Source organism: Enhydra lutris, unplaced genomic scaffold, assembly GCF_002288905.1.
Source record: "Enhydra lutris kenyoni isolate GAN:26980312 unplaced genomic scaffold, ASM228890v2 scaffoldscaffold19, whole genome shotgun sequence".
NCBI classification, from domain to species: Eukaryota; Metazoa; Chordata; class Mammalia; order Carnivora; family Mustelidae; genus Enhydra; species Enhydra lutris.
This window is the reverse complement of record NW_019154103.1, coordinates 33,802,027-33,826,970: the sequence shown is the minus strand read 5'-3', so window position 1 is coordinate 33,826,970 and position 24,944 is coordinate 33,802,027. Positions and strand designations below refer to the sequence as shown.

Here is a 24,944-nt window from a genome sequence, read left to right as displayed (position 1 = left end):
AATCACATTGTATTCTGTGTAGGGGATTCTCTGAGCACAATTGCGGGTGGGGGGTGGGGGGGACACACCACGTATATAGATAAAATGTATTGTGTTGTACAACTCAGCACTGTTAAAAGGTGTAATTTTGAGTATAGTTTGCTGTGTCTTAGTTGACCAGAGTGTTAGTTCAGTAACCCATTCCCAAACTTTTTAGGTTATCTAGTAAACGTGCATTTTTCCAGTTGCCCTTTTTAATTTTTATTTATTTATTTATTTATTTATTTATTTTTGCAATTAACAAGATATTGTGAGACTCCAGAGAGCATCCATATTTCTTTAATTTATATTTGGCTTTTTGTTAAATTTGAATTTCTGAGATATATTTTATATGGGCTTTTGGTATTTAGGTGTTTTATTTTCAAGGTACTTGCTTCAGGTGCATCAATGGTAAGAAAATACTAAAGAATGAGCAGATGATCTTATTGGATAGTTTGAAAAAAATGAATTCTTTAATCCAGTGTCCAGGTTAAGTCCTGATTTTGAACAGGATCACCCTCTGTGCAGTAAGCTTGCCTTTGCATATGTGTGTGCACGGACTCACAGTGACCTACACATGGACTCATTATGTTTTAATGGAGATCTAGGAATTGGAACAATTTAAGTTCTCTCTAAGGCTGATGCTGAGCTTTTCAAAAAGATGAGTTGACTCTATTGTACTGTTCATAGAGCTCTGCTTTTTGTACAGTCTGTGAAGTGGCATTCATGGGTTTACAAGGAGACTCTTTCAATAATCTCTCCATTAACATAAGGTTTTCTTGTTTAAAGAGAAAGACAAAGATTGAGGAGGGATGAGGTCCTATTGGTAGCTGTGCCCTTGGGCTTTGGAATGTAAATTTACAGGTTGCTCAGTTGATTGTGGAGATGCTGGAGAGTACCTAGGAGGGTAATTTTATATGGTGCTATCTTACACAACGCCTTCCAGCACACTGTGAGGGGTAGATTGGGGATTGTTTGGGGAATTAGGACAGTAGGGATTTTCTATCCAGCTTTAACAAACCCAGTCCAGCTTCCTTTGGAGTTATATAGATAATTCAGGCAGGAGAAGACATTTGAGCAGAAATCTTAGAATAAACAGCTACTCAGAGTGTCACTCTATTTTAACCTGATAGAATTCTTAAAAATTGGTATGTAAAGCAGATCATTATAAATACATTAAAGGAATTCACTTTATTTTAAATCTTAAAATGAATACTTCTAAAGTAGAAAAACACACTTCTGAAATGCAGCTGCTTCAGAACAAGGCAATAAAATACGAATACTTCACTAAATTAGATGAGGGACCTCTAAATGATGAGTGTTACACATGAAGCATTCATCCACCTTGGACTGAGTGGGGAGCCTTGGGGTGAACTACTGGGTTCCTTGCTCTGGCACGTTTTTTTTTCTTAGTGGTATTTTTGGCTAAAAAGTCTTTTAAAGTCTTATCCACAGAGCCAAAGTGAAATGGAGCATTGATCGCTTATTGGAATAATTGTGCCTAAAACAAAACAAAAAAGCTCGACTTCCTGATTCCTCTTGGTTATTCAAAATGTTGCTAGAGTGATAGAGGAGTGGGAGGGACTTGCCTAAATGATCTGTGTAATTTCTTTGTTATACAGGAAAAGACTGGGGATAAGGAAATCTTATCAGCAAATCCAGTTTGAATACATCAGAGGAAAATGTATTGAATGTACTTGGGCTAGGTCATCTTGGTTGATCAAGATATATTAAAAGATTCCAATTTTAAACTGCTCTTTTGCTTTGAACTGGAAAACAGATTAACCATAAATATTAGCCCACATCTGTAGAAATTATGGTTGCTAAAAATACCATTTATTGGGTCTAAATTTATCTGAAATAGATATTTCTAGACATATTTTGCAGGTAGGGACAGCTTCAAGGATTTCTGTCTCAGTGGTTTAAAAAAAAATAGCATTGACCCTGAAATTGATCTGCTAGTGCATGACAAGTATTAGCAGCTCTAATGGCTTGGGATTTAAGCATTAACATGGCTCTCAACTAAATTCTAAATATCAATTCAGTTATTAGTAGCAATGACTTGGTATTAACCTGGGTGTAACACTAGATTATACTGTCCTACATTATTTGTTGGTTGAGTCATATTCATTTCTTCTGTTGACCAAATAACTTATAGGATCCCAGAGGGTTCATAAACTTCATATGCAGTGCTTAATAAAGTTTTAAATACATGTTAGAAGCTCAATAAATATTGGGTTGGACTTGTAAAAGTTCATCCTAAATGATTGAATCATGTTTAGTTTTAGTGATCTGGAAGTAATTTGTATCCTTACCTTTTTCTACGAGCTAGGAAGTTGAAGTGAATGTAATTTTAGTTTTCACAGTAAATTATTTTCCATGATTTATTAACAAGAGACCAAATTTGTGGTTAGGCCATAAAGCCACTTGCCAAAAGAGAGTGGCTTGCAATTGTTCGCACTGACCAGCTGTTAGAGCCACACTCTGATCAACCTGGTGATATGCTGGGTGATATGCTGGGCTCAATCCACCTGTGGCACTCAAAGTTTACAGCAACTTTTCCCATAGCCCTAAGAATCCCCTCCAAGATCCGGGGGGAGCTCTGACCCCCTAGTACTGGAACTTCAAAGCCCTCACTTATTTCTAGTATAATTTGATTCTGTGATACTATGAAAATGACCCTGAGAACACAAAGGTGCCATGACTGAAAGTATTGAAGAGAATGAGAAGAGTTAGTTGTAGGATTGTACGTCTGTTCCCATGCCAACTGGACAAGTAGTTTCTGAGCATTTTATCGGTGCTTCGTTCTCCCGCATTATGGAAGACGCACACTTGGCCCCTGCCTTCGGTCAACTTGTATTTTAGTTATGTAAGGAAGACTAACGTGTGCGATGAACTTAATGTCAGGTGGTATAATCTGGTTCTAAATTGTAAGATGCAGAAGAATGATGTTATTGAACACTGGGGAATGGGGATGGTAGAGGAAACATTTTTTTAAGGAGGTGGAAATTAAGCTAGACCCAGAGGCAGCAAATATGCACACCTCCACTAACTCCTACTATCCTGGTGGCAGATAGGCCAATCAAGCCTGATTCTCATTCTCATTATTCAGCCTGAGTAGAGAGCTCAGTAATAAGTGATTGGAGTTGGCATTAAATTTGAAACCTAGAAGTGGACTCTTTGCTCCTTGAGAGCAGATACCATGCCTTCTTGAGCTTTTTATCCCTAGGGCTTAACACTAGTCCTTAATAATTATTAGGTGAATGAAGAATTAGAAATATTTGGATAGATTTAGATGAGAGAGAAGTGAATTCCAGATGAAGGGATTGCATTAGAAAGATACACTTACTTGCAAGAGTAAGCATGGTGCATTTTTATACAGTGGGGACTGTCCTCCTTCCTATTTAGGGCCTCTCTGCTGTCAAGGACAGACCTCACAAACTAGACCTAGAAGTCAGGATTTGATGTGCTAAGTCAGAGGGAGCCACCATCAAGCTGGCATCTTAAAGGTGGCCTAGGGCTGTCACTCAGGTTCCAACCTGTCAGGTTCTTTGCCTTTGGACTGTGCCCAACAGAAAAGACCGCAGACTTACACATACTTCTGGTTAGATGTCAGCTTATTGTGTTGGTGCCCCTCACTGTCCTTGGCTGGGGTGGAGTGGTGGAGAGAAGGAAGACCCCCTCGCTACAAGGAATTGCGAAGGAAGAAGGGAGCACAGTTAACCTCTTTCTCTCGAGAAGGTGGCAGCACTTCTGCTGGCCACGCCCAGCCGCTCCGTCAGTGCCCATGTGGCCAGAGGGGGTGTTGCTCCCGTGCCAGCACCACACTTCCCTTCTGTGAGGCTAACTGGGTGTAGCCATGTGCTAATCAGTTGCAACCACATGGACCCAGTTGGTTCTCTCTCTCCACTTCTTCCTGATTGGCCAGACATACTTACTCAAAATTCAAGCCAACACTGACATCATCATCATAAAATTGTTTATAGTTTGAGGTCCTGCAGGCTGTTACTAAGTTAGTCAATAGTCTAGTGAGAAGGGAATCTCATCACAGGATAAACAGAAGTTGGGGAAAGCCAAGACTGAGAAGGACTTTTCTGGAATTTCTTCTCGATACAGCACAGACTCCTAGCTTAGAATACATCAGCCTTGAGATTTTCAATGTGAAGTGATTCCACTAGCTCTTTTAGTCCTTTCAGATGTGGCTGGACTTACCCAATTCTCTTGGTAAAAGTAACGTAGGTAAGCATGGTTCCTTGAATTCTTTATGCCTATTCTCACCTCATACTTCCAAATAATTTATTTTTAATTTCTGTGTTTAGACCTTCAGAAGTTTAATTTCTGTGACTGGGCAGCCATGCCAAGAATTATATAAACTTACCTTCTATTTCTAACCACAGTGGAATATATTTTCCTAGAAGGACCAGCCACTTGTTACTCTAAACATACCCCATGGGTCCTTCCTGTGTCTTTGCTTGCTTAGTCCTGGAAAGAAGTTCCTTCTGACAAAATAAATGTATTCTTCGAGACTGAGTGTCAATGACAGCTCCTTTGTGGAACTCAGCCCTGCACGTCCAGCAGGAATGATCTTATGCTCCTCTGTACAGGCGTCACCCTTACAACATTCTACTTGTTGGCTGGCTTACTTCTGCCAATCTGTTCTTCTACCCTCCAAGACTGGAAACTCAAAACAAGAACACTGACCCCTGGTAAATGAGCATCAACCCTCTTTTTGGTAGCAGCTTAGACTGTGATGCCTTGGTTTGGTTTGGTTTGGTTTTTTTCTTTTCCTCTACGGTTAGGATGGTGAATTCAGATGTGGGAAGGTTTTATCACTGAGAGGGAACTCTCGAACAGCTAGTGAAGTTCATTAGCATTCTCTTTCCACGAAGTGGAAGGAAGCCCTAACTTTCATTGACGTGTTCTAATGGGACCTTGGAACAGACCCCTTGATGTCTCTGAACCAGTCTGATCACTGCTTCAGTACCTATCCAGGAATTGGTGTATCCTTAGTGATCAATAAATGTCTATGGAATAAATGAATGAGTCAGTAGTCATGGATACATGGAGATCTGTTATTTCTGGGCAGAACCAGGAGACTCACCTTGAGATTTATAGCTAATAACCGCCCAGTGCTTTGTAGAATTGTGACAGCTCAGGTTATAAAACGTATAGCCCAGGAAATGAGATGAGCATGGACGGATTCTGAATTGACTACTGAAAAGCCCCCTTCCCCGATCATTAAAGGAGGCTCCGTGACCAGGGAGGTAGGGGTATAGTGATATGAAATGTAAGCACACTACAGAAACAGCTCCCTTCTTGTACACGTCCTTCAACAGAGGAGGTCCTAAGAGAGTCCAGAAAGTTCACTTGGAATGGTCTGCTCAAAGAGAAATCTCATTCTGGGGTAGAGTCACATGTCTCCTCCAAAACATGGACCGTGTGGTGCTGCTCTGTGCAGGAGTAACTCTGTGTCCCTAGAGGTTTCACACATGGTGTATTAGCAGTTTGACTGAGGCCGTCGTGACAGCAGAGCGTCACCAGCTCTGGTGCCCAAGGGGACCATATCTTCGTAAAAAAAAAAAAAATCACTGCCTGTTACTACCTGAAAGTGCTTTCCATTTTAAGCATTGTGCCTTAAAAAGTGTTAGGATTATCTAGCTGGAGATGTTCTTAAACCCTCAATTTGCGACCGTGCTTGTTCAACATCCATCCTTACTTTTGTAGACTAAAATACAAATGTGAACGAATGTGGCTCGTGTCTGAGAAGGAGAAAGAGAAGATACATGAGAGAACGTGGCCAATGAAAGGAAGGTCTGTTTGCCCTGTTGAAGCCAAAATTGGGAAACAGAGCCCCTGATTGGAAAGAAAGGGAGAATAGCTGAGTAGTCATTGCCAGTAATAATACAAGCCAAAGACTCATACCAATAAGTGATTAAAACAAGAGGGAGATTCATAATGTGCACACACGTTTGGTGGGGTCGTCCAGTTCTAGCGTCTTTCCCTTCTCCACTCCAACCGGTACTCAGATCACCATCACACACCACTGTCCTTTGATTACTGGGGCAGGTAACAGCCTTCCTGTCTGAACTGTGTTTGATACACTTCCAGCAGGGAAAAATACTGCAGTCCGGTGGCTGAACAGAGAAAAATCTACAAAAGTCATTGTGTTTAAAGTGGGTCCAGGCATTTTGAGGACGCTTTTGTTGGACAAAGTCAGTGTCGGATATAGAGCCCGTCCTTGGACAGGAAAGAGGAGAAATTAGGAGAAGATACTGCATCTTTGGCAGCCAACATTCAGAACTGTCAAGGAAAAGCTAGAGTGAGTAGTTAGCTGGATAAAACTTACGAAGATATTAATAAACATGACCCAAGTAAGGGATTGTTATTAAGTGCTTTTCCAAGAAGTACTGTTTCATGCCCTTCATCAAGTGATCGTAGTGAAAGTTTCCCAGAAGGCTTATTGGGACCACGATCTGGAAGTCTGTTCTTGTTTGGCCAGGTAGTTGCTCAGTCTTAGTGTTTCAGTGTGCTGTGTGGGTCTGGTAGCAGCCCATGGTTGAATACTTAGCCTAGTGCCTCCTGCGCTATGGGGACTCTGAATACAGGCAGAAGGGGTGAGGAGTGTGCAGGGAATGGAACCATTCTTTGAAACATGCACAATCAGGGACTTCCAGTTGTTGTATGTTTCAGAGAACTCAGATTTGAAAAGATGACTTAATTATAAGCCCACTCCTTTCCCAGATAGACATCCCAGGATTTGGTGGCTTTGTTCTAAAAAAAAAAAAAACGTTTTTGGAAAAAATGTGTTCGCTATCCTGGCACTTGCAGCCTGAATTAATGGGATGTACTCTTGATAAGACGTTCATTCTCTAGGATTGAAAGCTACCTACCACATACTCAAGACTTCATGGAAAGTAGGTAGGTAGTACATATTTTCTGATTAATTGGCTGGATAATTGAGATTATATGCCCAACCAATTCAGTTACTCCAGCATCAGAAATTCTGCCCACATCTTCTCTGAGTCCTTCTCTTGTACTTAATTGTGATACTTAATTACCTGGATTTGACTGTTTCTGAAGCCTAGATGCTGTGGACCATAACTGAGTCTCCATTTCATGCTGCCCTGTGGAGACTTGGGTCTAATTATACATCAGGAAATGCCCCCGGCCCTTGGATATTTTGCTCACTTCTTGATAATAGAATCTTAAATTGTTCTGATCTTGTTATCAAGGTCTGGAAGCCAAGTCTCTACCTCTTTTCATCTTTATTAAGCATATTCCTTTTCCTTTTTTTAAAAATGTTTTTTAAACTTTAATTTTATTATATGAAGCTTAACTGTCTACACTGTCACAATCAATTCAATCAGAAATTCAATTAAACTTGCTCTTTGGCCTCATAGAAACAATTCATCTGATTATTAATGTGAATTTTTACTAAAATGATCAGCTGCCCTTACATCCCTCGGAGAAAGCCAGAGGGGCGCCCTATCTTTCAGTGTGATTGAATACAGTACTCCACACATAATCGGAGGATCAAATGCTATGTACCTTGTTAATTATTGTTTTGTACCTTCATGATGGTAATAACTAGTGATTGGCTTGTTACCCCATCTCTACTTTTTTCATTTTTTGTCTTAGAACTATCTGCATTTTTACATTAATTAGAAGTTTCCCAATGGAATGAGGTTAAATTTGTTTTTCTTTCTGAATTACTATTCTTGGTAGTTGATACACTGTCTCTCTGGGCTAATATGTGTTTATTTTTTCCTCAATTGGGACCACTTTATATTTTTATGTGGTAGAACTGACTCGAGCAGCACAGGTTTGAACCGCTCTGGTCCCCTTATATGCAGATTTTTTTTAGAAATACAATACAGTACTGTCAGTGTATTTTTGTTTTATGATTTTTTAGTAACGTTTACTTTTCTCTGGCTGACATTATTGTGAGAATACAGTATATAATATATATCATGTATGAAAGATGTGTTGACTCTCTTACTGGTAAGGCTTCCGGTCAACACTAGATTATTAATAGTTAAGTTTGGGGGGAGTCAGAAGTTATACACAGATCTTTGACTGTGCAGGGCCTTGGGACCTCTAACCCCCATGTTAAAGGGTCAACTATATATGGTTTCTATATTTGAAGATCATTGATAAAGATAAAATTTTAATTCTCCTTTAAGCAGTTTGTTTTTAAATGGAAATGTTGAAAAGCAAAGTTCTAGTGAACACGGGTCCAAATACATTTGATGAGGGAAAGCTATTCTGAATTTGACTGTGCATTGCTAGGCCATCTGAGAAGTTGTCTGAGAGTTCATTTGGAGGTCATATTTAAACAATTTGGTTTCTCAGCAAATGCCCTTTGTTATTAGCTGCAGTGATTGCTAGATACTAGTTTTGTTCCAAATATTTCCTTCCAGGGAAAACTGAAAAAAGACAAAACTGTGATGACCAGTGTAGCTTGGGTTTAACCAGATCCAAAGTCTTAACGTGACCCAGCCAGAGCTGCTGCGCTAACAGTTCTTCGAGGACTCTAGTGACACATGGTTACTGAGAGCAAACCCTGTCTGCCCTCAAACTGTGCTAACTGGTTTGTAGGTAAGTTATTTTTGAAGGGCAGCCAGTTATCAGAAACACAGGCAGCAGAGCTGCAAATATTTTTGAGAAAACTCCTCTTGATCGTAGGTGTTAGAAATTCATCACTAGGGCAGAGGGCAGAGATGCTCAACACGCCCGGTTCTTGGGGGATGGAAAACAGGCCCTGGCTCTCAGGGGAGTTCATGGCAGCGCTCCAGGTGGCTCTGGGGAAGTGGGGAGAAGGGCCACGTTGACAGATAGTATTCCATGACAGGAGAGGTGGGGTTTTGTGATCGTGGGCAGGCTCCTCGACTGCTCTCTCTCAGTATTCTCATCTGTAAAACGGGGAGAATGATGGTAAGGACACCCGGCCCAGATCCACTTATGTGCCTGATGCTGTTGGCAGCACTAGATTGATGCATTTCATCTTTGGGGCCACACTGTGAGGCTTCAGTAAGTGCATGTGGGAAACATGCCTAAAAACATTATAAAGAACCCGTGTGTGCATTTCCACCAAAAACCGCAGGTCTCCAAATTTACATGCTCTGCGTGTGCGGGTTCCAACAACTCCCATGTACTGCTTATAGTCCTCTTCCTTTAGAGAAGTAGAGTTTTGATGACTGGTTTACAATAGAAGAAAGACTGGGGAAGAAAAACAAGAACATGAGGTCTAAGTATTCTCTTGTTGGAGAATGCTGCCAGCGCTTGGAAGGAAGGCCTGAGTTTCCAGTACTACCCTTTTCGTGTCAATGAGAATGTAAGTGAGGGAACACAGCCCAGCGTCCTCTAACGTGGCCTTCCTTCTGCATTTATCTTCACGCTCTGTAGATTCTTGATTCTTTGGTGACTCCCAGCCCTGGGCTGGTGGCTGCCCCTTTGGGCTTATTTGCTTCCCACAGTACTGCCTGACTGAGCCCTCATCAGAGAGAAGCCTCCTGAATCAGACCATGTCCACTCCCCCTCCTACTACCGCCCCTCCAAGACCCTCCAGTGGGGTTGAAAATCCAGATGGTGCAAAGGGGCACATCCATCCCAATCTTACTCTCTTCCTTTTAGGTTTTTGCCTGTTTTCACAGGGAATCCTCTCATAGCCTCTATGTGACCTGAGCACTTATTAACAGCATGCGGATACAGATCTGGCTTGATTTTTCCTTTTTTTTTTTTTAAAGCCAAACTTTTAATAAGGTAATCAGCATCTGATTTAAACCAATTTTAATTACATCCTCTTGCAATAGAAATGACTTTCCCTCCAAATTTGGTGATGTGTTATGAAGCTGTTTGTTGTTGAAGAGATAGCCATGTTTAAATGACCAAGGCAGGATTGGGCCCGCATGGAGCCGTAAATGACTTTTGCTCAGTGCTGGGTTGGGACGGTGGGGCCGGTCTGCAGGAGCCAGTAGGAGAGGGCACGCTGATGGAGAGAGTGGACAGTTTCTTTGGGAATGTGTGCTTTGGGACAACATGCACTTTTTGGAAAGTTCAGTCTTGAACATGTCAGCCACAGAAATGCTTTGAGATGTCCACAAACTCCTCAAAAGCAACTGGCTATCTCATCCTCCACCCAGACCAAGAAAAATACCAAATCATTATGTCTAGATAAAAACAAAACAAAAAAACCTTACTACCTTTTGATTGACGACTTTAACAAAATAAACTGATATTTGAGGACTTTTTCTTCTATGTTGGTGAAAATCTTCCTAAGATTTTAATGAGTAGCACATACTTTAGGACAAGAAGAAAGGAAAAATGGCATTCTTAGTAGAAATCAGACTTCTTAGTTATTTGAAGGTGAAACCTAGCATACCTAAAATTATTTAAACCAGCTAATAAAAGCAAGTCTATCATATGGTTTCACTTATTTGTGGAGCATAACAAATAGCATGGAGGACAAGGGGAGTTAGAGAGGGAGAAGGGAGTTGAGGGAAATTGGAAGGGGAGGTGAACCATGAGAGACTATGGACTCTGAAAAACAATCTGAGGGGTCTGAAGGGGCGGCGGGTGGGAGGTTGGGGGAACCAGGTGGTGGGTATTGGAGAGGGCACGGATTGCGTGGAGCACTGGGTGTGGTGCAAAAACAATGAATACTGTTACGCTGAAAATAAATTTAAAAAATTAAAAAAAAAAAAAGCAAGTCTAGATGTTTCCTATTAACCTTGGAATGTGCTCGGAAGAAGTCCTGCTAACTCTGATGTCTTGTACTGGAAAGCATGTCGGCAGCATTACCCTCATTTGTGGCAGAGACTTTTGTTCGGGAAATTCACGAGCACAGTTTGTTGTACAGGGCACAATATAGTTTTCTTTTTTCTCTAGCTCTCTCCCCCGCCAACTTCCTTTCTCTTCTTTCACCTTAAAAGTAGGAGAAACATTGCAAAATGTAGTGTTTCTAATTTCTTAATTACAAGTGAAAACCAAGTTCTATTAGGGAATAAGGTGGTCCAGACTTAGAAACTCAATGTGTTAAGTAAATATTTACTCTGGTTCCACTCCAGGGAGGTAAAAAATTTTATTAACATATTTGTTGAGGTCATAGGGCCAAGGAAAAGCTTATGCCATGCTTAAATGCCTGAGGGGCTTTTTTTTTTAATTTTTTTTTTTCTGCTGCTAGTTAACAAAAGCTGGTTTTTTTGTTGTTTTTTTCTGCTGAAAAGAGCAAATATCTTTTGTGGCCTTTACTTTCTTATTGTTCATTCACAAACTGCTTTATCTCAAACCAGAGCTTTAAAAAGCTGCTTTATTTTTTCCCTTTGTCTGGAAAATCTCTTCTTAGATATCTCTTATGAATTTTGTTTCCAAGCTTTGTTCTTTTACTTTTTCCTCTGGTTTACTTTGAGCTGTTATCAGCTGTTTGTACTTTGTTTTGTCTTCATCACCGAAAAGGAAAATTGTCCACTAAAAGTCAAGATTTGAAGCGTTCAACTTCATTCCTAGAGTCCAGTCCGCAGTTTGGCTCTGATTATTGTACCAGGCTGACCTCCAGCCCAGGGGAGGGTGCCTTGGCAGAAATCTGAGAATTCCTCGATCAGTAACTCCCTTTTTTGGATTTATGGAGTCTTTAGGTGGATTGCTTTGTGCTGAGCAGGTTCCTTTTGGAAAGGAATGAGGCTGGGGTGGGAGGAGGAGTTTGTACCATGCACGTGTCCGCAGCCGACCGTGTCCGCCAGCTGCCACTGCACCCTGCCTTGAACCAGGCACTGCCAAAGCCCTGACAGGTCACCGAACAGTCTCAGAGTGGCGAAAATGCAAGGCTGGATAATGATGTTAACCTCCTGTGGCTTGCTCCTGACTTGATTTGTTGCTCCTCCTGAAAGTCTTTGCTATTATTCTTAGAAATCAAATTTTTAAAGACTCAGCAGCCAAACCAGCAGCATATTATACTGTGGAACTGGGAAAGCTCTTTGTGCTGACGATTAATTTCACATGTAAACACTTTCGCTTTGTTGCCAGCGAGATTTCCTTTTCCTTTCTCTGCCTCCTTGAAATCTAGAAATAAAATCCCACAGCTGTCAGGTTCCCACATATTCATCAGCGGCCTCTCAAGATGGCTTCACGGCAAGCAGAGTGAATTTACAGGATTCTGCTATTAAAGTCGACACGGCTTGTTTCAGATACCTCAGCTCACAAAACGGAGAATTACCAACCACCGGCCTGCCTGACAGGAAACGTTGGCAGGAACACATTGTGCTGTGTGTCAATAAAAGGTGGACATTTTCTGTGCCCATAGTGGACCCGTGCACCCGAAGCAAAGCAAATGCCGGTGGGCTCAAGCAGTTGGTGGGATACCATCCTCTTCCTCCTTGAACCACAGTTGTCTCCCCTTCCCCCATTTCTTTGGGTTAAGAACTTGTCAGGCCTTGGAAAAGCTGAGTGTGTCAGCAGGTGTTGTAATCGATCAGCGCCCTAAAAGGCCACGGTCTCCTTTCCAGCGGGAGGGCATTTACAGCTGGGTGTGACGGTCAGGTGTCCGTAAGGGGTCCGTAAGCGTCCAGCTTGTGCATGCGTGCGTGTGTGAGGGTGGATGTATTTAGGTGGCTGCTTGTTTCTTTTAGTGCCCAAACCAGAATGTTTGCCAATTCAGGCACCGAGTGACACTCTGCTTTCCCGAGCGGGCAGAGGTTAGATACATTATCTGAATGGACTGGGGTTCTGTACTGTTATCTTTTTTGTCTTCTAGGGGCAGTGCATTTCCTCGGCGGTGTGCTCCAGCTCCAGTCAGCACTCGCAGGGTTAGGCAGATTGCTAAGACTAGGTCTCTAGAGAGAGAGCTCAGTGCATCATCTTTTGGCACCATCTAATCTTTGATGTAATGCTGTTCAGAGAAAATGATCCTTGCAACTCATTTATGGTTTCACTTTACATTCTGCCCTCTCACATGGCCAGCAACACCTGGGAGCAGAGTCGCTTTAGAGGGAGATTCTTAATAGCACCACTTCAAAGGGTATTTGCAGAAACGAAGTACAGGTATATGCATATAAATTCTCCTTGTAATACACTACCAGCTTTCATGACCTCCCGGCCAATTAGGTGGAATAGAACATGTACACATGCACACACACACACTCAGTTTAATTGGCAGAGAGATTATGAAATATGCTCCTTTGTTGTTAGAAGAATTAATTATGCAGGTTGGACACCTGCTGCCCTGCTCTGTTTTCCTAATTGCAGGGGGTGGACACCTGTCCTTGTTAAGTCATAAAAGGGCCATGTGTGTGCATTCCTCAAGCACACAGAACTCCACCAAGGATAGAAAATAATATTATAATTATGGTCACTAACAACCAAGCCATGCAGCATCTTCATGGCAGGTTTCTAAGAAGGTATGTTACCCAGTTAACTAAGCAGCATATACATATGTGTTTGGGCTCTGAAGAAAGCCACAGCCCTGATTTGGGGATTGTTCTCCTTTAACAAAGGAGATCAACAAAGATGATTGAGAAAGACAGTAAATGAACAAAGAAAAAATACAAATTTATTCCCAAACCAGAGTGTTTGCCAACTTGGGCATCAACTGACAATTACTCTGCTTTCCAGAGAAAAATACAGGTAGAAACAGGTTATAAACAGCTACAATTAGAATTTTACATGCTGTATCAAAGTGACAGAAGACATGTCAATTTGTTAGATTCGGTGTGTGGACCATACTACTGGGAAACATTCTTCAAGTTTTTAAATGAAAAGCTTAGGAGAGGTTTCAAAAAGAAGTTAAGTGATAACCCAGTTTGCACGGTTTTAGGATTTTGCAGGAGTGGCCTCTGATTTCCCTATTTTATTTTTCAAATTTGGCTATCAAGTAGTAATTACTGGCAAGCTTATTACCTTATGGACTTAAAAAAATGAAGGTTTTTTTTTCATAATGCATTATCCAGAGAGTAAAGCCAAGAAAGAAAGAAAGAAAGGAGATTTACAAAGGTGAAACCATGAGCATTTCATTTCTCAACTTATAGGACAGACCATTGAAACTTAAATACCCAAACATCACATCCATGGAAAAGAATCAGTAAGCAAGAGCACATTTTCACCATAAAACTGTATTGAAATATATAGTGGGTTTAAATATATTTAATAAAAGCATAAAATTGGTTTTACCGAAGAGTTGCTCATGGATATCTGAATACATATCTATCATTATTAGCGTGCTTAAGCCAGTGTGGTTCATTTTGTCAGTTCTGTTGTTTTTAAACTTAGCCGTCAGCGAGATAACGCAGCACTGTAAAAAAAGATGCATTAACTAATATATTCAGTGACAAGCATAAACCCTTAGCCTTTCCCAGAATTCAAGCAAAACTTTTGCATGTTCTTCAATTTAAAACCGTTCCCTTCCCAGTGTATTTTCTCAAACACTCATGTGTTCATTGTTGAGGATATAGCTTGTTTCTGTGATTCCTAACTTCAAGAACAATAGTATTCCAGGGGGTTCTGAAGATTTTACCTGAGCAAGAGCAAACAATTATTGTCTATATGGAAGACAGTTTTAACAGAATATGTATCTTCTTGTTAACAGGACACAATCTTCTGTTGTGAGGATTAAGCCATAGTTTGGTTTGCTTGTGTAACAGAGCAGTAGTTTTGAGGTAGCGCCATTCGTATTATCTGGAACGCTTGCGTAGCTGAGATGCACGTCACCAAACCAATAGAGAACTCAGTAAGTTTAAAAAAGAAACAGTTAATTAAGTTGGTCTTCATGGGGGAACACAGTCTTGAATCCAGAAAATGGAATGAACTGGAGTAAGTTTAAGCCATGTGTCATCACGTAGCCATCAGCTGACTAGTACCAAAATGAATGAACAAGTTTAGGGTCCAAGCAAGAACAGGTGGACTTCAGGAAGACAGATCGACTTCTCTGTTTTCTGACCCATGTTTGATCAGTACTCAAAAACCCCAATCCTAGGGCCACTGGCAGCTCCTGATATTCTGAACTGAGCCAAAAGATGGGGTAGAGCAGCTGTGGGGCCGCATTTGTGCTGCTGCTTGGATGGCCGCTAAGAGCTGCAGCGTGACCTCCTGGCCGTAGGGTCTTTCCCACATGGAGCTCATGATGCCCTGACCCTCAACCCACTGTCTTCGTTGGCTTGCATCTGCTAGCCATCACATGCCCTCCCAGATCGGCTCACTGCCACCCCCCATTTCTTCTCTTGACAGCACTGCTGGATGGCTTGCTGAATGTTTTTTGTTTTTTTTTTTTTTTTTTTTAGTCTGTTGATACATTTTCCAACAGCTATTATATTTGACATAACCTATACATTCCTTTTTTTTAAAATTTCATTTAAAGCACATAATTAATTTGCCTGGGCTGTCAAAACAAGGTACCACTGATTAGGTGGCTTTTAAACAACAGAACTTTGTTTTCCCACAATTCTGGAGTCTGGTACTGTGAAGTCAAGGTGTCAGCAGGGTTGGTTTCCTCTGAGGCTCTTTTCTTGGCTTGTAGATGGTCGTCTTCTCCCTGTGTCCTCATGTGGCCTTTCCTCTGTGTGTGTCCTTTCCTCCTTATAAAGACACCAGTCGTACTGGGTTAGGGTTTCCACTCATGACCTCATTTTAACTTAATAACCTCTTTAAAGACCCTATCTCTAAATATATGTACAATCTAACTGGGGATTAAGATTCTGACATACGAATTTTGTATGTGGGGAATGTACAATTTAGCCCACAGAACACACTTTTATAAAATGATCTTTTGTGCTCCAAGAAGGCAGGGACTGTATTTCTCGTAATCCCTAGAACCTAGCAGTGTCCAGCACATTGCAGGTACCCCGAAAACTTGTGGCAAATGCATGCTTAGACAAGGGTATTCTGAAGTATCTGAGAGCAAGGGTAATGTTTGTCATAGATTTTTTTCTCTTAAGTCCTTCACTTTAGAGTCTCAAAACACCACAAGTAAAAGAACGAACAAAGCTGTAATGGAGGTAGTATATATTTCCAATAATCTACCAACTTTTTCCAAATCCAAAAAAAAAAGTTTAAACATCCCCTTCAGATGCTATATCCAGGGATATGCTGAGTTCTTAGAGACCAACCAAGCAAGATTTAAGGATGTAACAGATGCTTCTATCCCTGCCATTTTTGGCTTCAAATTCTGATTCTGAAGGAGACTGGAAGAATTTACCACACGGCCAAAGGGACATTTATTTTTCCTAAAGTATACCATGACTACTTGATGATTCAGACACTAAAAAGTGCCTAATTAGAAGTGCCCTTGGTCAATCTGTGGCTAAATTATGTTTCAAAAGAACAAATTGGGAAAGGGTAACAAGTTTCTTTAGTTGTGAGTTTTGCTATCAGATACCCATGTTCCTGAGTTCTTTGGCAAAATAAATAAATAAATAAATAAATCACTGTTTTTCTTAAGGAAAAAAAAAAAAAAGAAAGTTCTTGGGAAAACAAATTGTAACAATAATACGTATAATGATTTCTGAGGCTAGCTTTTTTTCCCTGCAGATTGGACTTGGGTGGCTTTTGTAGTGATGCTTTGAACCTGGAAGTTAAATGCTAAAGCAGTGACATTTTGTTAAAATAGACTATCACAGAAAAGCTCAAGAACAAAGATAAAACATTTACTTGATGTTTCTTTTCACTGTGTCCACGCACCTAAGTTTTTACATGTATTTTTATCATTTATTTACAACAGAGCTTTATTTCTTGCTAATATGTATAATATTTAAAATTTGTACTGCTCTTAAAAGTAGTAATGTAGAAATTTATTTATGTTAAGTGAATTTTATATCAAGTGAATCTATAGTTGATCCCAGTTGGGATCTCCTTAAATCAAGCACAAAGTGGGATTTAGTATGCTTTAACTTTGTTTTAAGCTTTAAAAAAAGCTGTATATTTTAGATGGCAATTTCTTTTTCTTCACCCATTCCCAGTTCAAAGGTATGTTATGGGTGACTTGTTTGTCCCAAACAAGGCAGATGGTGGAATTCGGAGGGGAAGGCTGAAGGAGGTTCAGGTTGGGGAAACCACATGGCCCAGAAAGCAGACCCAGTCTGAAGTCAGACTTCTGTTCTTACAGAATGAGCTCTCAAATATGTAAGATAGAAGTGTGTGGTGTCTGTGGACTGGTGTAATTTTGAGAGAGGTGGTAGGCAATTTGCATTCTGGGGTGATTTGAGGGCATCAGGATAGTGGGAAGTTGAGACTCTGGAAATCTGGTTTCAGTTCAAGTCCTATCCTGTTCTCCCTGTGTGGCTTTGGACAAGTTGGTGACCTGAGTTTCTGTTTTCTTATCTCTGAAATGGTAAGACTTAAGTTTATTATCAGGATGTAATTAGTGTATGCAGAGCTGCTTGCTAACCTGGGATGTGCTGTAACGTTACTGGGGTAAAGCAAAGACAGCTGCTGTTCGACTATCCTGAAGAACCAACACAACCATCCACATTGCCTAGCTCAGTCCCCCTGACCAAGTGGACTGACCAGGACAGTGGACACTGCAGTTGCCTCATGACTAGGCTCCCACATCTGTGGCTTCCAAAAACAAAAACGTCGTCAAGCCCGTTTGTTAACCTATTAATGAGATGTGATTCTTCATATTGTTGAATGTGAGACTTATTTAGAGCATTTAGTGAATCAGATCTGGAGGGAATCTTATCTAATTTCCTCCCCTCCCTTCAAGCAGGGCTGTATCAAATGTGAATTAACTCTGGCAGATGGTTGTTAGATTCTGTTTCTAAATTTCTTAAAGGAGATTTCACAGTTTTCCTCTCTAAATTCTTTCAGTAATTTAGCGATTCTTATGCCAAGTCCTTCCTTATAGCTGACCTAAATCCATGTTGTAATTTAATTCCTAACCCCCTACTCTTGTCTTTCCTGGAGATGGAGAACAGCTGGTCTGCAACTTTCTTATGCTAATAACCCTTTGTATACACTTAACGAAGAATTACTCAGTTCCACTCCGGGCTCTCCCCCTTGTCCTGCATGGCCCCACCCCCAGATTCATCAGCTGTTATCCTCTGATAGTTCATGGCAATGCCACCCATCTCCCTGCTTCTGACACTTGGCTACATTCAGACATGGGATAGAGCATCGCCAGTGGCCATGTGGACCTGGGGAGAATGCAGGCTGCTTGTTCCTGTCCTCCTTATGCTTTGCACATAATGTTGAGCCTTTTAATCGATTATTGGGATAAACCCTCACAGAGTTGCATGGGTGTGTGGCACGTTTATCTTATAAACATGGAGGATTGTAAGTATACTTACCATAGGTTGCTTTTAAAGTTAGGCCTCCCCAGTGCCTTAGTTTGCTCAGCCAGTCACTTCAGGAGGCTGCCACTTCGAGTGCTGAAGGTAACACTGATTGACATCTTTGTTCTGTTGGACTTAGTCCTAGAAGACCCTGAGCCAGAACTCCCCTGGGTGCTATACATCTGGATGCACACTAACTGTCTGAAAGAGGTGAAGGGCTTTCCCACTGCTCTAAGTTGTAATCAGGAAAGAAGTGACACTGAGGATTGAGCTCATGAAGTTGACCCCATGTGGTTTCAGAGTGGATGCTGTTTTTAATCTGAATATGTGTGCTTTTATGTCTCTGTAGGTTTATTACCCAGAGCTCTCTGTCTGGGTCAGTCAAGAACCATTTCCAAATAAGGAAATGGAGGGAAGGCTTCCTAAGGTAAGATCCCTAGCTACCATTTTGTTAAAAATGTTTTGGTTAAAAAAGCCAACTAAAAAAATCAGTTCTTTTTTATTTTAATATCCATTTAGTCTACAATAAGAATCTAATAACGTGATACTGTAATGATCTTACAAATAATATATAGTACATATGTACTACAGATACATATATGTCCTAAAGTCCTATGATTCTTAAGGTTCACATTATCTTTCTTTTTGACAAGTTCAAAGCAGATTTTCATTTAAGAATCACGGAATCAATTTATCAAATGCACATTTTACAGGTTTTTACTTTGTTCAAGTATGATTAAACTAAAAGATATCTTAAAAGTACAAAATGATGACACTTTTGTCTGGTAATAGTGCCTAAATGTCTGATGAAATCACCCAAGAAATAACATGAATAACATGAACTATTATTTTTCTTTCTTTTAATTTTTAAGCTTAAAAGTATTCTCTACAAACATCTTTTCTTTGTTCTGACATCTTAGGTGTGATAATTCTCTGCATTAAGAAAATTTGTCAGATTTACATTTTGGATTTTAGCACCATTTCTAACAACAGCAACACTTAGCAGTTTTTAGGATAGATTCCTTTGGACTTGCTTGTTAAGGTAAATATCAATTTGACCTTAAGGAAGAGGACTGTACTTTTTACCACTGACCTGTTGATTTTGCAATTAAGAAAATGTGCACTGAAAATAAAATTTCCATTCAGAAGTTTCATAAGTGTAATTGACACCTGGTGAGGCTTTCCCAGCTCTTATTGACATTTTAATGTTTGAGAAACTCTTACTTACACTAAATGGTTTCAGCAGTTCCCTATCTTTTACTGACAGGCAACATTTGGAGAGATTGTGTCAACTGGTAGTTAGCACTAAGAGAAAACAATTCTAAATCACTTTAAATCTTCTAGAGAATTTCTGAAGGTCCAGGTTGAAACCAGTGTTAGGAAAGTAGGTGAACAAAAGTATTCTGGACCTGCCTGAGCTACACTTGTGCCATCTTGTAGAGCTGGGGTGGAAGCGAGCTGGTGTCCTGGAGCTTTACTTAAAACACATGCACACCCCCATCACCACCCCACCGCCACCTCACAACACCACCGCCCACCACACCCCCCCACCTCATCTCACCACCACTTTACCACCACACACTCCCACACCTCCATGCCAGCACTCCAGAAGCTCCCCCACCCCCACCCCAGCAGCAGCAGTAGTATAACTCTAGGCATTCTTTATTGGGAAGCTCAGGGCATCATTCAGCTGAGCAGCTGAGGGTAAGACATGATAATGGAGGGGAAAGGAAGAGTATAGTGTTTTCATTATTTCTGCCCCATTCAGCCATCCAGAAGTCCTTGCTTTGATACTGGTGACATCAACCAGAGTGGCAAGACTAGGCAAGTTCTTCAGTGAGGTCAACAGCCCTCCCTTTTTCTTAGAAGGCCAACCCAGGACCTAGGCTGTGCCTCCACTGAGTCACGCTTCACACGGTTGGCACAATGGACCCTGAGATTCAGGTCTTCTGTTAATTTCTTTTCTCTCTCCATATGTGAATAAATCCTTTAAGCATAATATATTTGTCCTTCCCAGAAGTTTTCTTGTGGAAAAGCACATCTTTGCATAATCGACAAAAATAATCTTATGTTGTCCGAGGTACATTATTGAGAACCTGGGGGATTCAGACTCGAACAGTTCTCAGCAGAGAGGGCCGTCCAACCTGAGGTAGCTTAATTATAGAAGCATCCGGGAGAACCAGTCTGGGGAACCACTGGACACATCTGTTGCTGCTGCTCCAGCCTTCTAGATTGATCCTCAGTTGTCTGGGAGCCATGAGGAGCTGGATGATGGAGGAAGATAGGATTATTTTTGCCTGAATTCTTATAAGGCCTAACTTCTGAAGAAGTAAGACTACATTGTATCCCCTCTTCAAAATCCTTCTCCCCTTGCTATAGAAGCCTATGTATGGTTCTTTCAGTGAGGGAGCAGACTTTATTCTTTTTTCAAAAAATGAGGGACAGGAAGTAAGGACTGAAGTCTAGTAAATTCCAGCCTCCAAAGGGAAGATGTGCAAAGCTCTTTCTGGCTGGTCAGGTTTGGCCCCTCAGGGCACTTTAGCAGCATGCCTGTCCGCATGGCTTACCACTGTTGCCTTGCCATTGTCCAGTTAACCTGGGCATCTCCCCTACAGAAAATAAAGGGCAGGATGGACAGGGACTATTTTTGTCTCTGTTTTAATCTCTGTAGCTTTAAAATCTGAGTATTCAAGCCACAGTAGGTATTCAGAACATGAATAATAAATGAAGACGTGAACTTTTTTGGGGGGTGGTGGTCTCAAAACAGAAAAAGTAGTAAAAATGGTAAATTCACATCTGAAATAATATCCTTCATATTTTTTTTCCCTAGAAATATGTCTCCCTAAATTACCCAGAATCCCACCCAATCTTCATTTGGTTTTGTTTTGTATTTTCCATGAAAATAATGGGGATAGTAAGATGGAGACTTACAGAGAGACTGGCTAGTTAGTCATGTAGGAATTGAAGTAAGCCGCTTTAAGGGCAGCCATGGACAGAGTGTAGCTGAGTAAAATCACACACAAAGTTTTGATTTTCCTTCCTGGCCTGTGATAATTAGCAGCCACTGAATTTTTTATTCATCCAAAACCCAAGTTTGTCACATCTTGAACTAGGCTAATTGGTTGAGGGAGAGGAGGAAAACAGTTTAAAACCACCGGATCACAGTGGATTTTTTTTTTTTTTTTCTATATCTTGGGATTATATGTCAAAATTTCAAGATTAAAATTTTTTGCACAACTGAAAAAGACTGCCCAATATAATGATTCTAAAGGTTTATCTAGGTCCTTAAGTGTGTGTGAGTGATGAATTACATTTTAATTCAGTTTTCTGCTTTGGTCCTATTGCTATTTAGTGATACCAAAACAACTTAAATCACAATCTAATACTAGAACATGAAAGTACACACTGAGTGGATTTTCTATAGATCCTGAAAATGTATGTTCTCAAAGTCTGAGATTTTTAAACTCAAAATTTAGGCATACCAGGTGTTTAACATTTAAAAAATATATTTATAGGAAATAAGACTTACTAAAGCTGAATTATCTGTTACATTTAGTTCATCCTGTGGCTGCTGAAAACATTTACTCAATTTCAAGTTGTTTGAAAGTTCCTGACTTCTGAATTCTTAAAAAGAGATTCAGATGTGATAATTTACAGATCTCAAAGCAAGATTATTATTTTAATTCAAGTATTCATACCCAGCCAAAATAGATTGTAAATGTCTAACTGGAACATATGATCTGAGCAAAAAGGAAAAAAAAATCTTTTAAAACCGTATTGGATAATGTGTCTGAGAAAACTCCAGCAATTAATGATATGGCTAAAAGATAAGACTATTGTCAAATCACTATTTTCATATCTGATTGGGATATACAGGGTATTTGTTGTGGTAAAGTTAAAAGTTAAGACCTATCATCCCTTGAGCAAATGGGCTTCCTGTCCTGTCCTCTTGCTCTCTGGTTATGATGAAGAGGTGCTCCCCATGGGTGCCTGATGGAGCATCGGTCACAATGTGGTTGGATTATTCTAGACAGAAACAGAGACACCTTACTCACATTTGTGAGGACAGACTTAGAATAGCCCCAGGCCAAACGAGGTGGATCTCACTAAATTCTGTCCTGGGTGTCACACTGTCCTCCTCTTTCCTGCAAACACTCCCACCTTTGGTACCTGCTTGTGGTTCTGATTATCAGGCCCACATGGACTGGGCCAGTTGACCGGAGAATAAACCATACATAAGTTACCTTTGTATAAGCTGCCATCTCCTTTTAAATATTTTTATTATATATTGGAAAACAGGCAATTACATCTCCTTCACAGTCACTGAATGCTTTGAAGAGAAATGAGCACCTCTTACCCAGCCTCATGTTGGGCCCTGTCTCATACTAGAAACTGTCCTCAGAAACCTGACTCTGGGGAATGCTGCCTCCCCCATGGCTGGGCACAGCCATTAGAGAAGCACTTGATTCTCCTGAAGCCAAGGCAGTGAGTGTTTAATTACTTCATGCCCCCACAGACCTAATATTTACATTCAGGTGAACTGTGTTTAATATGTAAACTCTGTTTGCAAAACATCTGGAGTTCAAGGATAAAAGGCAAGAGGGAGAAGAAAAAATTTCAAATGGTTTCAGAAACATGACTACGTGTCTTTGTGTGTGTGTGTTTGTGTGTGTGTGTGTGTCCCCACCTGGTTTTCAGGGAAGACTTCCCGTCCCAAAGGAAGTGAACCGCAAGAAGGATGAGCAGATTGAGGCCGCCTCCCTGACTCCACGTGGCAGCGGTGAACTCCACTCCCCAGGCATCGGTCACCTGCACTCTTTTTAACTGTCGCACCTCCATTTGTATTGCGTATGGTGTATGGGTATTGATGAGGTCATGGTATCATATATGGGATTTTTTTCTGTGTAAATCATCAAGTATAAGAAGAAACTATGGGACTCTGAGCCTTGCTTTAGAGAATTTACAGTGGACAAATAGGTATCATCAAACCAGTTTTTAATCATTCTGACTCAAGTGAAACCGCTCAGAATTTCACACTGTGAATCCACGTTTACAACCCTTACAGGTGGGCCTTCAGGCCTGGTTCTCAACAACGGTGTCTTCCACAACTCAAACTCCCTCTGCTCTCACACAACCGGTCCACTCCTGCCTTTTCACTCACATAGCTCCCGACGGCTTCTCGCAGAGGCTGAGAGTCCCCATTTTTTTTTTCCATTTAGATGTAATAAGCCTAGTAGTTTATGTTCATCGATTGTCTGTATATCTATATTTTATCCATGTACTCTTTTGATGTATAGAAGTAGTTTGAAACTCATTGTTTCCTTGTGGTAAGTGACCGAGATGCTGCCACAGGACCTGAGACACTGATGAATGGTGCTATTTTGGACTTTCAACATGCTCCTTGGTGAGGTAGCTCTGATGGAGTTATATTTTATTTCCATGTTCTAAGAAGGTGTTGGTACTCTGTTTCCCTGAATGTTGTTCTCTAGACTGGATTGACTTGTTTTCCTCGTGTCTTCAGTGTGGCTTTCTTCTTCAGCGTTGTAGGTTGAGTGAACGCTACCAGAGAGAGTGAGAGACTCACGTCTCGCAGGATGGCACTCACGGACAAGCAGTCCCAGTAGCGGGAGCAATCACAAAACTGTAATTTACTTACCAAATCTCTTCTTTCCGGTAGCCTCGCCTGCCTAGCTTAGAGAAAGAAAAGCAATAATTTCACAGGTGTTTTTAGATGTCTCTTTTGGTTCTTTTTGTTTGAAAGGGTATTTGGGGGGGAAGAAAGGGCAAACGTTTCAAACAAATGCCCTCTGAAAAATAATCCAAAACAAAAAAAACCTTGCCATCTGAGTCAGAATCTAAAATTACACCTTTCCCAAAAATTAAGTTGGAAAAAAGGTCTTTATAAAATTTTTAAGAACCTGAAAAAAGGCAGAGCACTTTTCTTCAGCAATTTCGATAAGCAAGGTATAGATTTTACATTTTTGTCCTTGCTCCCAATGAAATGGATAAACAAAAATAAAACCAGACAATACCATCTACTCACGGATTGTTGTTGTGTTAGCCAGTCTGAAAGCCCACCTTAATTTTTATATAACTGTCTTTCAGCTCTTCCTTGGACGGGGCAGGCTGTGTTCTGCCCTGTTCCGCGTCTGACTGTTATCGCCCATGCTGCATGCAGCGCACTTCTTCGTTCTCTTCTCGCTCCCCCATTGGCCCGAGTTTCTTGTGCATCTTCCTGCCCCCTCCTTTGTTAGAATAGGTATATCAGCTGTGTAAATAGAGCAAGAAAACAGTATTCTGCATCTGTGGCATTTATGTAGAGTTGCAGTTGTGCACTGCTGGAAATGCAGGCTTTTGTAACAATGTGACCTTTACTGATGCACTCACAACAGGTACCCAGTGTATTTTAGCTATTTTAGTAGTATTTGTTCAATAAATATGCAAGCTGTAAGGTAACTGGCTTGGCTCATCATTGGAGAGGCCTACTTCTGAATGCTTTCACTGGTTTGTGCTAGTTCACTTGTTCTCAGAGCCCCCAGTGGAGACCGAAGGGCAAAGATCAAAAGGGAGAGAATCAGCTCTGCCTTTCACGTGTGTTCCCTTCCGAAGGTTCTATGAGATTAGGGGCGAGGCTGTGGCACTCTTTTTCCAAAAGATACGAGACCTCCCTTC

General features: G+C 40.9%; 1 protein-coding gene across 1 annotated transcript in view; it reads left to right on the top strand.

Annotated features, from left to right (window-relative positions):
- Window positions 1-24,726, top strand: part of LOC111148376 (neuronal regeneration related protein) — a 28,595-nt gene extending 3,869 nt beyond the window's left edge. Inside the window, exons 3-4 of the mRNA XM_022504880.1 lie at window positions 18,622-18,699; window positions 22,971-24,726. Of these exons, the coding sequence (XP_022360588.1) occupies window positions 18,622-18,699; window positions 22,971-23,096 (204 nt within the window). The 3' untranslated portion in view covers window positions 23,097-24,726. The remainder of the gene's footprint in view (window positions 1-18,621; window positions 18,700-22,970) is intronic.
- The last annotated feature ends 218 nt before the right edge of the window (window positions 24,727-24,944 follow it).